General features: G+C 46.2%; 1 protein-coding gene across 1 annotated transcript; it reads left to right on the top strand.

Moving 5' to 3' along the window:
* Window positions 1-5962: 5962 nt before the first annotated feature.
* Window positions 5963-14437, top strand: KRT76 (keratin 76). Its single transcript, XM_027592375.1, is given in 11 exon segments — window positions 5963-6233; window positions 6236-6340; window positions 6455-6627; window positions 7715-7935; window positions 9427-9487; window positions 10371-10466; window positions 11061-11225; window positions 11326-11451; window positions 12078-12298; window positions 13619-13653; window positions 14073-14437. Coding segments are annotated over 11 exon segments (1839 nt in total).
* Window positions 14438-15554: the final 1117 nt, after the last annotated feature.

Consider the following 15554-nt stretch of genomic DNA (forward strand, 5'->3'; position numbering starts at 1 on the left):
CCCTCTGCCTGCCGCTCCCCCTGCTTGTGCTCTCTCTCTCTGACAAATAAATAAATAAAATCTTAAAAAAACACAAACAAACCCTAGGTCAGTCATCTAATTGATTTGGGGCAAGTTAATTAACCTCACGAAGCTTGTGTCCTTATCTATGAAATGTGAGTGAAAATTCTGACCTTGTGGCGTTTTTATGACCATTAGAAATGATACTCATGTGGTCCTCAATAGCCAAACTGAGGAAAGAGCTGAGATGCCCTTTAACAGATGAATGGATAAAGAAGATGTGGTCCATATATACAATGGAATATTACTCAGCTATCAGAAAGGTTGAATACCCAACTTTTACATCAACATGGATGGGACTGGAGGAGCTATGCTAAGTGAAATAAGTCAAGCAGAGAAAGTCAATTATCACATGGTTTCACTTATTTGTGGAACATGAGGAATGGCATGGAGGACATCAGGAGAAGGAAGGGAAAAATGAAGGGGGGGAATCGGAGGGAGAGATGAACCATGAGAGACTATGGACTCTGAGAAACAAACAGGGTTTTAGAGGGGAGGGGGGAAGGGGGATCGGTTAGCTGGGTGATGGGTATTAAGGAGGGCACGTACTGCATGGAGCACTGGGTGTTATACGAAAACAATGGATCGTGGATCACCACATCAAAAACTAATGATGTATTGTATGGTGACTAACATAACATAACAAAATTTAAAAAAGAAAAAAATGATACTCGTAAACAGCTTAATTTCGTGCCTGGTGTACAGCAGTCACTCAGTCAACATTAGCCATTTTTATATTCTTTTTACAGATAGGTGAGAGGAGCAAAGATTTGAAAGAGGAAATTACTGTCACATAGTCCCCACAATTTTGGGAAGTATGCAGTAGCTCAATAAATATTTGTTGACTGATGGATGGCATTATTGATGAGCCCCTGTAGTGGGAAACTGGCTTGGCCAGGCATGGAAGACTGGCTTTTATGGAACTTGCCATGCAGATGCTGTGATTCCTTGCAATTTGATGCAAAAATCATCAGACTTCAGTGCTTCATTGACCCTAACCTGGGCTACTCCTTAGCATTCCTCCGTCCTTTCAGCCTCTAAACTGGTAACTTTCAGGAGGGCTCAGTGTACATCAACATCATCATCACAGGGGCTGCCATATGCTGACCACTTGCCCTGTGGAGGGGCTTCTAATGTTACTTCCTATAGTCCTCACAGCAACCTAATGAGGCGATTATGCTAACCCCAATTTACAGAACAGAAAACTGAGGGCAGAGAGTAAAATGACTCTGGAGGCCTTGTAACTGGAAAGTGGCGAGCCTGGGATTTGAACACCTGCCTAACTCCAATGCCTCCATGTTTTCCACCCCTCCACCCTGCAAGGAAAGAGAAAGAGAGGAGGTGCTGTCATTTGAGGTCCAGAAAATTCAGCATGCCAATGAAAAGGGATGTGGCCTCTTTCCCATGATGCTTCCTGAGGGAAGATCAATGGCTTTCAGAAAGACCCAGCAAGATTCATGACTGGTAAGAGATCTGTGTTGACAGAAGACTTGGTCCTCGGGGATCTGCTCCATTTTCCAGCATCTCAGAACTCTTCTCCTGACTTCATCAACCTGCAGGCTTTAGTCTGCTCTCAGCTTCCTCTCTCATGCATGGAGAAAGTACTTTCTCTCCAGGGATGAGGCCAGTCTCTTTGACTTTATGCCTTAACCCCTTGGCTGCCCTATTTGCACATTCTAATCCATTCTGGATGCATAACTGGACTAGTGTTTCTCTAAGTGTATATTGATAGGGGTTAAGATAGAAAGGTTTTGTTGGGGAAACTCTAATTAAGTAAAAGTAAATTATTTTTTCCATGTGACTTCTCAGGGCTTTTAAAGTGTGAATGTGCTTTGTTAAAACCCCAAGAGAAAGCTATAGAATTTTCATTTTCCAAATTTATTTGGCCAAAGACTTTTTTTTTTTTTTTTAAATCAAGGCTATCTTGGGGGATAGAATTCTGCCCCAGATAAGCCCTGGGAGAGAATCCAGTATGAGAAAAGGATTTAGGGGTGAGTTGAAGAGTATTATAGTCAAGTCTGTAGAGAAGACCAGAATTAGAATGAATTATGATTGCTAATGACTAAGACTTAGTAACACAAAGATTTACCCATACTTAGATTTTTTTTCTTCTTTATCAAACTTTAGCTATAAAGGGAGCTAGCTCTATAAGGTAAATATATTTTTACTGTTCATTTGTTAAATAAAGTTATTTCAGTAGTGATATCTTTATTTTATTTTTTAAAAGTTTTTATTTTAATTCCAGTTGGTTAATATGCAGTGTAATATTAGATTCTGGTGTACAATATAGTGATTCAACACTTATATACAACACCCAGTGTTCATCACAACAAATGTTCTCCTTCATCCCCATCGCCTATTTCAAAAAATGGGTATCTTAATGAAAGAAGACATTACTTGAATGATGGTTCATACACTATGTAGTGTCCAGTATAAGTTTTTATTTTAACATGGTAGAAAGTAGAACATGATGATAATTCTTAGTCCAGGGGCAGCATATCCAGAATGACTGTTCATTTCTTTTTTTGGGGAGGACAAATTAATGATTATCTTGAAAATTGGATCTGTGAATCCACATGTACAAAGGGCATGTAACTATCACCACTTCATCCTCAGCTCCCAGGTGGCGAAGGATGTCTGCTCCTTTTGACCTAGAGGTGGTGACTCCTATATCATGATTCGTTCCTCCACTCCCAATTATATGGTGGGCAACTCTCAGGCATTCTCACTGCAGTTGAACACCAGGGAACAATTTGGCTAGAAGGAATAACTGCTTGGTGAAAATTCCCCCTAGGAAATAAGGGTCCAGAGCACTCAGCCTCTTGGCAACCTCTACATGGAAGGTTCTGGCAGGTGAGGGATTAGAAGAACTCATACTGTTGGCAGTAGGCAGCCCATTTAGATGCTACTGCTCTAAAAGATCCTGCAGTGAATAAGAGAAATATTGCCGAGGATGCTAAGTCTGGCTGTTTCCAGCAGCTTCAGTCAACTGCTGAGAAAACAATCTCAACTGGCTAAATAGGGTGATGCTTTGGCAGGCTCAGTAGATGTGGATTAGGCAACCCAACCCAAACCTGTGCTTTTGTGACCTGTCCTCCATCCTCCCTCCCTCTTCTCCAGCATATTCCAGGGTGGCAGAGATGAGCCACACTTAGGAGACTGCCACCCGCTGCCTCAGCACTGGAGCCAAGGGAGGGGAAGGGAATCAGAGACACTGAAGCCTGTTCTTGTTTGCGTTGGGCTCTCACCTGGGGCTTCAGGCGAGCCTGGCTCAGCTTTCTTCCCACGGAGGCATTTGATCTTCTGCTTTTAAGGGGATTCCAAAGAATGTGAATAAAGACCTCACCAAGAGGGACTGACATTCAATTGATGGGTGGAGTAAATGTCTCAAAGAAGAACCCAACACAGATCCCCTTCATGGATTGTTTATGGATAGATAATGTTGATTTAAAAATCCAAACATTTGTTTCTGGCCCCGATTTAAATCTCAAAACAATCCCGCAAGTGGGGTAGAATGCTCATTTTACAAATAAGGAAAGAAAGGCTCAGAGAAGTCAAGTACCTTGTCCAAGGTCACTCATTAGTGCAAGGGAGACAAGGGAATTGAACCAGGTCTTCTGAGTTCACGATGACAGGCTTTCTGTTAGACCACAATTACCTTACTCTTGTGTGGCATTTTATAAATTTCAAGGGACTTTCACTTATGTTATATCCTGTGAGACTCACTACAAACCGCTGAGGTAGGAAAGGATTTGACAGATTAGAACACAGATTTAGTGTGTTTAATCACAGCCCAAGGTCGCCAACCCAAATCCCTGCCAGCAGAGGTCTTGCTCTCTACTATCCTGACTTGGGTTTCTTACTCTTCACCCTCAGTCAGCTTTCTTTTGTTACCATCCTTTGGTGGGTTGCTCAGGGTGCAAAGCTGTTTTGAGAACAGCCAAGGCTAAACTTATTTCCTTTCCCCATGTCCCCAGATAGAGTACTAGCAAAGCTCAGTGTACAGTCTCTTACTAGGTATCAAAAATCACACTACACATTGTATATTTATTTAACTTAGTGCTCACAACAGCCCATGAAGTACCTGCTATTATAGTTGAGGAAACCAAGGCACATAAAAGTTAAATAACTTGTCCAAAGGTCAAAGAGCTAGTGAGTAGTGGGGCTGGGATTCTAACCAGGCAGATTGGCTCTAGACAAACTTGCAGACCAGAAAATTAAGAATTAGCTGCAGGACAGTTAAAATTGCTTGACTTCAGGATCTTCAGACCTATCCTCTGCCCTAGAATGCCTTGTCTGGAAACCACCCCATAAAGACAGAGTGCTCACTGCTGATTTGATTGGAAATCTGGAGATATACCAACCACCTATTTCTTGGGGAGTCTAGAATCACCTCCTCCTGCTCTGTCATATTTTCTGGTGTCCTGAATGTGGATAATAACCTGAGTTATTGCCATGTGTGGTGTGGCTGGGTGTGGCGGTGTGTTGGCATGGGGATGGGGGATAGTTGAGCTGTCAGAAGTTAGAACAGTAATGTATCAGTGTACCCACTCTACCACCAAGTGTCCTCCATCCTCCCTCCCCCTAAATCCTTGGGCCCAGATGAAATACCCATAGTCTAGACAAGGGCTTTCCAAACTTTCCTGATCGTAAGGATTACCTGAAGGGCTTGTTAAAAATAGAGACACTCAAGCCCTTCCTCTGAAGATTTTCATTCCATAAGACTGGGGTGAGACCTGGGTCTAGATATTTATATTCTTAGACACTGGTTATGGGTCAGTTAACACATGTCAGTGCTTACTCTATGCAAGAAGTTGGCGATTCAGAATGAGCAGGACTCAATCTTTTCCCTTGATGAGCTCAGGGGCCTACAGGGGTACTGACAAATAAACATATAAGTTTACTTTAAGACATAGTGGGAAAAGTACAGGGTGTGGTGGGAAAACAAGGCAGGGTATCTAACCCAGATCAAGTGGTGGAGGGGTTGTCAGATCCTAAGGCCATCAGATATGACACAGCACACACTCTTATCCTGAGATGAATGGGATCTTTCAGCTTACTCCACCAGCCAACTGGAGGGTCCCTACATTTGGTCCTCTCTTGCTTCTGGATCCAGAGATCACCTACTGTGGGTCAAGGATGGTGGTCAAGGATGGAGACTCCTTCTTGTATCTGTCCCTTTCAACTTCCCAAGCCTCATACTTGTTTGCTTCATATATGACCCTCGCTTTTTCCCAGGTCAGACATTTTATCTCGTTTTGTTTCCCACGAATAGCACTGCTCAGCTCAAATGACAGTCTGGCTCGAATGGATGCCCTTGGCTGAGGTGGTGCCAGAGTGGACCTCTGCCTCCCCATTCCCCCCACCCCAAGCCCTCCTCTGTACATTTCTCTGCAGAGGTGGGCACAGATGATATGTCCCTGGGTTGTGGTACTCTGGCATTGCAGGGAGGGAGCCAGCTCACATGGAAGAAGTTGTCTGGTTCTTACCCCTGTGTCATGGAGCTCCGTGGCTCCTAGTCCCCTGGTGTCAAAACCCAATTCATCCTGCTGGATCAGGTGCTGTCTGAGTTCCCTAAGCCCCCTGAGGAAATCACAGGGAAGAAGGGAGGAGAGCTCCAGTCTTTTGTCAACTGTGGCAAGTTTGGGTGATTAAGCTAAAAAAGCAAAGTCATTTTGGTCCAAAGGATTAGTTTTGAGGTGTGTTGCAAGTCTAGAAGTAACTTATTGCCTGGGAGGCAAACCAAACCCAAGATGACTCTCAGCTAATTGCTTGCCTTTCGTTATGCCAAGCCTAGCTCCTTGGTATATAAAGGCCAGCCTCCTCTTTGTCCCCATCCTCTGCCTTCACCCCTCTCAGCTCTTGCTAAGTGATTGCTAGCTGACCTCCAAGCTCTCTCACCATGAACAGACAAGTCTGCAAGATAGCTGGCGGCGGCAGCCAGGGCTTCTCCGGCCGCTCCGCCATGGTCTCCGGCAGCAGCAGGATGAGCTGTGTGGCCCGCTCCGGGGGAGCCGGCGGAGGGGCCTGTGGGTTCCGGGGTGGAGCAGGCGGCTTTGGCAGTCGCAGTCTCTACAGCCTGGGTGGCAACAAGAGCATCTCCATCAGCGTGGCTGGTGGCTCCCGGGCTGGTGGCTTTGGGGGATGGCGTGGCAGCTGTGGCAATGGCTTTGGGGTGGCTATGGAGGTGGCTTTGGTGGTGGCAGAGGAATGGGAGGTGGCTTTGGAGGAGCTGGTGGCTTTGGTGGAGCTGGTGGCTTTGGAGGGGCTGGTGGCTTTGGTGGAGCTGGTGGCTTTGGAGGGGCTGGTGGCTTTGGTGGAGCTGGTGGCTTTGGAGGGGCTGGTGGCTTTGGTGGAGCTGGTGGCTTTGGAGGGGCTGGTGGCTTTGGTGGAGCTGATGGCTTTGGTCCTGGTGGTTTCCCTGGGGGAATCCAGGAAGTGACTGTCAACCAGAGCCTCCTGCAGCCCCTCAATGTGGAGATCGACCCCCAGATTGGGCAAGTAAAGACCCAGGAGCGGGAGCAGATCAAGACCCTCAACAACAAGTTCGCCTCCTTCATTGACAAGGTGAGGGCAAAGCTCAGAGGTGCCATGGAGGGTTTTGGCTGCCCAGGGTGTTGGCATATGATGATGCCAGTGGGATCTACCAGGCTTATAGGCAGGGGTATTGGCTTCTTGTCCTGGTTCTGCCTTGGTTCTGCCTTTAGGATAGCAGGCATGCCTCTTTTGCTCTTCAGGTCCTATTTTTCTCAGCTGTGAATCAGGGAAAGGATTCTAGCTCTTGATTTCCTTCTAGGGATAGGACTAGGGCAAATGAAGTGAGGGTCCAAACATGCTTGTTCTCCTTTGAAGAACAGGGCATTAGCCATGAAATTATTATAGCTAACATTCAATTTCTCTCGAAAAACAACTTCCTGATAATCTAAACTAGCTGGTAATCAAACTTGCATTAGTAAGAATCTTGGGACTGCCTCTCAGTGATGAGTGTCGGCAACTGATTTACTTTCTGAATGGTGCTGCGTTTTAGCCAATATTAATTTGAGCTGTCTATGCTGGGGCAGGGTGTGCTGGGTCTGGGGGAATGAGGCTGGGGTTTGAAATTAAATCCAGGTGAGCTATAAGCTGAGTAAGTGAAAGGGGAAATACTAGGGAAAATGTGAAACAACCTAGGAAAATTTAGACCCTGTTGACTGTTTTCACTGCCTGTAGGAAGGTAAAGGTAAAATTTTCACTTAAAAAATAATTATAAATAATTTATTTACGCTGATCTCCTGTACTTGTGTTCTGAAGGATCCACATAGACTACGACAGTGATGGCTGTGACTCTTAGCTTGGTCACTTAGTAGCCAGGTCAGTTTGGGCAACTTAAATTGTTTGAGACTCCATTTCCTTATCCACAAAGGGGATAATAACACCTCCTTTATAGGTGATTGTGAGGATTAAATGAGACAGAATAAGTGAAAATAGTAGGTATAAACAACACATTATAGCTCTCCCTTGTCTAAATTCTCATTCTTCCCACTTAAAAAAAAAATCCCCAGAGGCTATTGCAGATTGGAGAACTAGGTTCATTTCCACATTTCCACTCTTTGGGATGTGTGGCCCCACTGCCCAACTCAAGAGGCTGATTCCTTTTCTTTTTTACCTGATACAGGTGCGGTTCCTGGAACAGCAGAACAAAGTCCTGGAGACCAAGTGGGAGCTGCTCCAGCAGCAGACCACAGGATCTGGCTCAGGACCCAACAACTTGGAGCCTTTCTTTGAATCCTGCATTAGCTTCCTGCGCAGGCAGTTGGATTTGGCTCTGGGGGAGAGAGGGAACCTGGAAGGAGAGCTGAAGAACATGCAGGACCTCGTGGAAGACTTCAAAAAGAAGTGAGGGCCTCAACTGTGGAGTTTCCTCTTCTGGGGGATTAGCAGGGAGGTATAGCCCCAACTTGAGATTTTACCTGTTCCAGACTGTACCTTCAGTCAATACTCTTGGATGGACTCGTTGAGTGAGGCATGATCAAGCGGAAGGGGGTGAGAGAGTGGGGACTGAAACTTCAAGGTGGCTGATTATGACAGATTTCTCACGCTACAGGGATCCCCTCCTATACTAGCCTAGTTGGATGAGAGGATCTACCCAGAGTTAAAAGCCCTTTGGGATGGAGACCCTGCCCTCCACACTTACTATACATAGGAATCACTTTGGAAGCTTGTCAGAAATGCATATTCCTGTGCTCTGGTCCTGGATATTCTGAATTAGTAGGTGTGGGGTAGGTCCTAGGAGTCTGAGTGCCCCATAGTTGCTAGGAGTTCCTGGCAGATGGTCTAGGGCCTCACTTTGTAAAGCACTCTTTCAATGTGCCCTGTCTCTGGAGCATCAATCCGCCTTCTTCTGCATGTTTGGGGTTGTAGTTGATACACTCTGAGGTCTGTGAGAGGCAAATTGGGCCTCTCGAAGTGGGGAGGGAGCTCCAGACATCCCCAGGGTCAGAACATGCAGGGGTGGGCACACCTGCTCTGGGAACGCCCCATTCTGGTCCAACTGCATAAACCTGGCGGGCACCCAGGCTCCGTGCTGAGCTCAGAGAGGCAACTCAGATTGACATTGCTCAGAAACCTCTTCTCCTGGAACCATTCCATTTTTCAATCTTCATGAGATCTAGACCCTTGGTGGGAGATTATAGCCATTATAAGATTATAGTCATTAATAAGCAGGAATCTCACAACCTTGATGCATTCAGAAGACATGAGTTTATTCTTAACCCAAATTCCTAAGCAACTCTAATTAATGGAAAGAGAAACAGAACAGAGGCAGAAAACCTGGTCTGAGCAAATACCTCTCTGGGTCTCATATACACATGCTGCACTTTGTGATGTCTATCAGAGCCAGGCAAGTAGTCAGGCTCCTTGAAGTCTTCTCCCACCTTGCCTACCCATACTTCAGCCTGTCACCCGGACGTGGAGAGAGAAGAGTGAGGCAGTGGCCTGAGCTCTGAAAGGCCTCTAAGCTAGACTGGCTACATAATTCTGGCAGCTCAGTGCAAAATGAAAATGCAGGGCCCTTGTTAAAAATTATTAAGAATTTCAAGACGGGCATCAAAAACTAATGCTGTAATGTATGGTGATTAACATAACGATAAAAATTATTAAAAAAAATTAAAAAAAAAGAACTTCAAGATGGCATCAGCAGAGCATTAGACTGAATGAATGTGAGGAACTTCTTTACCCAGGGCCCTGTGTAACTGCATGGGTCACATGCCCATTAAGCTGGTCCTGTCTCTGGGTGAGGGGATTCTGCATGAGTGCTTGGGAATCCTCATTTTTTTTTTTTTACTTCTGAAATGTCACTGTCCAAATGTGTGCTTCTTTCTGTCCCAGGTATGAAGATGAGATTAACAAGCGCAATGCAGCTGAGAATGAGTTTGTGGGGCTCAAGAAGGTAAGAGAGCTGGGAAGGTTCTATTTCTGGGCACTAACCCCATGGAGTCAGCTGCTCTGGGGCATAGGGACTCTATGCTCTGTGTGGGGTTTACATTTCTCCCTACATTTTTTTTAAAAGATTTTATTTATTTATTTGAGAGAGAATGAGAGATAGAGAGCACGAGAGGGAAGAGGGTCAGAGGGAGAAGCAGACTCCCTGCTGAGCAGGGAGCCCGATGTGGGACTCGATCCCGGGACTCCAGGATCATGACCTGAGCCGAAGGCAGTCGCTTAACCAACTGAGCCACCCAGGCGCCCTCTCCCTACATTTTTGGAAATGAAGGAAGTTGCTCTAAATATGTTATTGGTGAGGAAGACACCTTACAATGTTACAATGATTAATGAATTGATTAGTAATGCAAACTAATAATGAAGGTTTTATGTGTAGCATTGATCAAGGTTTTCAGCCTACAAGTGTACCCTGGTTGTTATTAATAATAACAATCATCCAATACTTGCAGCTTACTTAACCAGTCATCATAAAGATGAGGTAGTGAGAAGAATATCCTCATTTCTATTCAGAAGGTTGGTTATATAGTACCCAAAACCCAAAGTCACATGTTAGATAAATGTGATTTTTCTACCCTTACTCCAATGCCTGGCTAATATTTTATATTTTGTTTATATTTTGTTAAAGGATTGGGGTTTAATTGGTCAAGGCAACTAAAGGGAAGAAAATCACTTTGATTTTCTTTTAGAAGGGAAAGTGAGGAGTGGAAATTAAGAGGAGGACAGGGGAAGGACAAAGAGGAGAGATGAAGGCTTAGGAAAGAGCTGTGGGTGGTTGGGGGACAGTGGGTCCTTCTTTTGGGTTTCTGAATTCCTGCCTTTGCACCCTGTAGGACGTGGATGCAGCATACATGAACAAGGTGGAGCTGCAGGCCAAGGTGGACAGCCTGACAGATGAACTGAATTTCTTGAGGACCCTCTATGAGATGGTGATTCCTTGATTCCTTGGTTTACCAAGCTCGAGAGCCTTCTTGTCTGCATGCTTCCCAAGTAGGACTTTAGGGAATAGTCAAGTGGAAGAACACCCCCAAAACCAGCATCATGTGGTGTTCTGAACTCAGCTCTGCCCCACATTGGAAATGCTAACTTAGCTCTCCCAGGCTGCATCCCTGGGCCATAGGGCCAGGGTACCTTTCTGTCTTCTTTGTTTTCCCCTCTGTCCTCGATGAAATTTTGTTCTACACCTTCCCTCTGGCTCCTATACCAGTATCATAGCTAGCTCCTTCAAAGTACTCCTCCCTACTGTAGTCCCAAGGAAACCCACACAGTTGGGCTCACTGGCTGATACTCTCAGGCTGACAACCTGATTGTATTTGCGCATTTACTTTTTCCTTTAACTTTGTTGTTTGGGATCCTTTAGGCTATAGCCAGGCCTGAAATGCAAGCTTATTTTCCTAACTGTCCCATTCCTGGCCCCATTATTGGGATATCTCCACTGGCAGAAGATTCTTGGACTTCTTCATTCCCAGCATCTTCTGGGGCCAAGGGATGGTCATGAAAATGAACATCCATGTTCCCCATAGGAGCTGTCTCAGATGCAAAGTCATGTCAGTGATACGTCTGTTGTCCTATCCATGGACAACAACCGCTGCCTGGACCTGGATAGTATCATTGCCGAGGTCAAGGCCCAGTACGAGGACATTGCCCAGAGGAGCAAGGCGGAAGCTGAGGCATTGTACCAGACCAAGGTGGGAGCCTTCTCTTGCCCCCATACTCTAGGTTTAGGTCTTGCTGACCAAGAATGTTCCAAGACTGTAAAACCATGATGATTGGTTTCTCCTCTGTCAGCTTGGGGAACTGCAGACCACTGCTGGCAGGCATGGGGATGACCTGAAGAACACTAAGAGTGAGATCATGGAGCTCAACAGGGTGATCCAGAGGCTGCAGGCCGAGATTGAGAATGTTAAGAAGCAGGTGGGTCTGGACCTAACAGAGAGATCCTAGGGGGTCTTCTGGGCCCTGGAGAGAAAGAGAAGCAAAAACTGTGCCTCTGCCACATGCTTTCTCTGTCCTTTCATGGTGTCACATGTGGGATAGTCCATTCTCCAGAGATTCCCTCTCAGATCTGAGCTTTTTGGACAGCTCCCTAAGGAGAGATGGTTGCTTATTCTGGCTTTCCCAGCAAATCTTGCAACTGTAGGGATGGCCTTAAACACTCGGTTTCAGTAGGATCTACCTTCAGTGAACTATTTATCATGCACTTCACATAACCTCAATGGCTAATTTGTATCATTGGAATAAAGTGATTAATTAGGCAAGGGAGATTTAAAGTCTTGCAAAAAAGAACCAGTTACTAGACCACTACTACCTTTACCAGCAAATCAGTGTTCCTTTTCTTGATGAGACATGGGTTAATTTCAATGGGCCAAAGATAAATTGACCAACTGTAAAATGGACTTCTATTTTCTGGGCATGTACCATTGCCATTTCCAAGGTAGGGGGTGGAGGGATGTGGAATAGGGAGGAGAACTTTCAGGAAAGATCAGCTGTTTGTTTCTTGGTCACTATGCTAATTGGTTACCTACCTCTCCCTGCCCTAGAATGCAAACCTGCAGGCGGCCATTGCTGAAGCTGAGCAGCGTGGGGAGATGGCCCTCAAGGATGCCAATGCCAAGCTCCAAGGTTTGCAGACTGCTCTACAGAAGGCCAAGGATGACCTGGCCCGGCTGCTGAAAGAGTACCAGGAGTTGATGAACGTGAAACTGGCCCTGGACGTGGAAATTGCCACCTATTGCAAGCTGCTAGAGGGCGAGGAGTTCAGGTGAGGTGCTGTGGGGTCAGCATTCTCCAGATAGGATTTTAGAGTACCTTTGACAAAAAAGAAAGAGAGCAAGATGATTGGAGAGGACAACCCAGACAAAGGGTAAGGAATCTCCTGAATGACAGAATTTAGGATTCAAGCACCCCCATTTTTTTTTTGTCAATCAAGATCATCCAATTCTCTGATTTACTGTGGCCAACAATGTTATTACATGGCTCTGTTGATCCTCCTTATGAGCAAGAGTAAGGAAAAGTGCTTTGGGGTTATAAAAAAAGCTATAGTGCTGTCCACTGAACTTTCTGAGATGACAGAAATGTTCTATGTGCTGTCCAATACAGTAGCTCTTAGTCACTTGAGTACTTGAAATGTGACTAGTGCAACTGAGGAACTGAGTTTTACACTTAATTTAATTTTAATAAATTTAGCTAGCTTCATGTGGCTAGTAGTTACCATATTGGACAGCACAGTATAGACAGTCCTGCAGCCCTCCATCTCTGATGCTGAGTCCATAGGGAAAGTGGCTGATGCACACATACTCTGAAAAAAGAGCACAGTATCAAGTAGCAGATAGGGTTTAGTGAGTGGATATCAAATGCTAAAGGACTGTTGAGGATTGAGAAATCTTTCTGCTGACTAGCTGCTCCATGCATCCTGCATTAGCCTCTGTCCTCAGGCAGCTCCCAATCTGATGGAGGAAGCAGAACTCAGGTGTGAGAAGGAAATGTTAGGATTTTTCATAAGTCTCTATGAAAAGGAGTGGGAATGATGATGGTGCTATGTGTACTGGGAATTGTGGGATAAAGATGGAGTGGTCGACAACAGTGGGGCCCACATTGGCAAGGGGAGCAGACATGCTCCATGTCCGTTCAGATACATGGACATGCCTACTCCATGAACAAGAACGAGGCATGGGAAGATGGGTTGTGTGGGCAGGACATTTTCAAACTTATCATGTGTTGAGTGTCAGCCTGTCTCACATTTTACCCATCTGAACCACCAAAGGGCTAACCAACTGTGAGTTGGGTGTTGAGCAGTTGGCCTGGAACAGATGCTCTGGAAACTAAAAGAAAGACGATGGGCAGATGGAGAGATGGAGGGTGACTGGTGAAGCTCCTGAACACTTCAACTCCCCCAAAGTAACCTCTTTTCCTGGGGAGATGGGGTCATGGAGATAGACACTTGGAATAACCTTTCTTCCCCGGGGGCTTTACCCCTAGTACGGCAAATACGGGGGTGTGGCTCCCAAGGTTATAGACCCTCAGCTTTGTGGCTAATGACTCATGGCTGAAATAATCCACGTTTCCTTCTCTTCCTTTTTAGGATGTCCGGAGAGTGTCAGAGCGCTGTGAGCGTTTGTAAGTAGCCCTTCAAAAACTTTCTCCCTGGGTTGCAAAAAGGGTGACCAGAAACATTCTCACTGCCTGACCTACAGCAGGAGAGCTTGACCCATGCAAGGAGGCCAGGCCCCCAAACAGTGCTAGGGTCTCAGGCCATGGCCACACACTCCCCTGCTAGCATAAGCAGGGAAACTCTAAGGCCAAAACTAAAATGCCTGTGGTCTTGGGGATTTCCCTAGGTTGGAGAACCAGAAATTTCTGTGGATGCTGCTGGCTCTTGTTCTTGGGGGACACCAGAGGGCCAGGCTCACTCTTGTCATTTACCAGCTGAAGCCTCAGAGAAGTCGAGCATCTTTCTCAAATTTGCACAGCCAAGCAAGGTAGAGTTGTGATCCAGGCCCAAGCCTTTGCCTGAATTGAGTGCCTGTTCTCCACAGCGGTGGTCAGCAATGTCACCAGCACAAGCAGCAGCTCTGGAGGAAGCCGTGGAGGGGTCGTCGTCCGCGGCAGCAGTAGCGGTGGCTACAGGGGTGGCAGTGGTGGCTATGGAGGGGTCAGCGGCAGCAGCAGCAGCAGCAGCAGCTACGGGGTCAGCAGTGGCAGCAGTGGGGGCTACCAGAGTGGCAGCAGTGGGGGCAGGCTCAGCAGCCGAGGCAGCAGCTCTGTGAGTCAGAGTGGAATTGGCTCCAGCTCTGGTGTCATCCAGACTTCGGGAGGCAGCAGCTATAAGTCTGGCAGTGGAGGCAGCACCGGCATCCGCTTCTCCCAGACCACCAGCTCGAACCAGCTCTTCTCCAAGTGATCCTCTGAGGTTAAGTGTCCACACCCATCTGCATCCCTCTCAGCCTGCCCACAGCACTTCCCACTCTGCTTGGCATTGACAAATGCCAACCTCAACCTCGCTTTTCTTCAAGTTCCCTGGAGAAGGGGCTGAACTTCTTGGCTCCTCCAACCCCAAGATCTCTCCTGGGCCAGGGAGGTCCAGCTGCTTATCTCAGATGATGATGCCCCTGACGCTGGTAGCAATACCTGAGCCCAAAGTACTGTGGGCCTTCCCAGCCTGGCCTGTTCCCACCCTGGCCCATCTCCCTCTCTCACTGGGAGTTGATAGTCTGAAGCAGGTATGTTTTAGTCCCGCTGAGGATGCTAGAGGGTGAATGGTCAAGTTCTCCAGACTGTTGTTTCTCAGGGTGCCCTCCCCACATCTGGGCATCATGTTCTGACTTACCTCTGCCCCTTTAATTCCCCCAGCTGTGGATCCTCTGGTGATGATTATGTTGCACTTTCTTTTCTCAATAAATTGCACTGAATTTCACATTTTGGTGTTTGGCTTTCATTCAAGGGGCCATAGAATAAACTGAGATCCAAGAGTGGAGAGAAATCAGGTGTGGGTGGTGGTCTTCCAGAAGTTCAGTGGTGGGTATAAAGGATACTCAGTAGTCTTGGCTTCTCCTTTACCCATTTGGCTGGGTTCTTGTGGTAGGTCTGTCCAAGAGTATTTATTTATTTATTTATTATATTTTATTTTATTGTGTTATGTTAATCACCATACATTACATCATTAGTTTTTGATGTAGTGTTCCATGATTCATTGTTTGTGTATAACACCCAGTGCTCCATTCAGTACGTGCCCTCTTTAATACCCATCACCAGGATAACCCATCACCCCACCCCCTCCCCTCAGTTTGTTTCTCAGAGTCCATAGTCTCTCATGGTTTGTCTCCCCCTTCAATTTCTCCCCCTTCATTTTTCCCTTCCTACTATCTTCTCTCTCTCTCTCTTTTTTAAACATATAATGAATTATTTGTTTCAGAGGCACAGATCTGTGATTCATCAGTCTTACACAATTCACAGCACTCACCATAGTACATACCCTCCCCGATGTCTATCACCCAGCCACCCCATCCCTCCCACCCCCC

The sequence above is a fragment of the Zalophus californianus genome, chromosome 9, assembly GCF_009762305.2.
Source record: "Zalophus californianus isolate mZalCal1 chromosome 9, mZalCal1.pri.v2, whole genome shotgun sequence".
In the NCBI taxonomy this organism is placed as follows: domain Eukaryota; kingdom Metazoa; phylum Chordata; class Mammalia; order Carnivora; family Otariidae; genus Zalophus; species Zalophus californianus.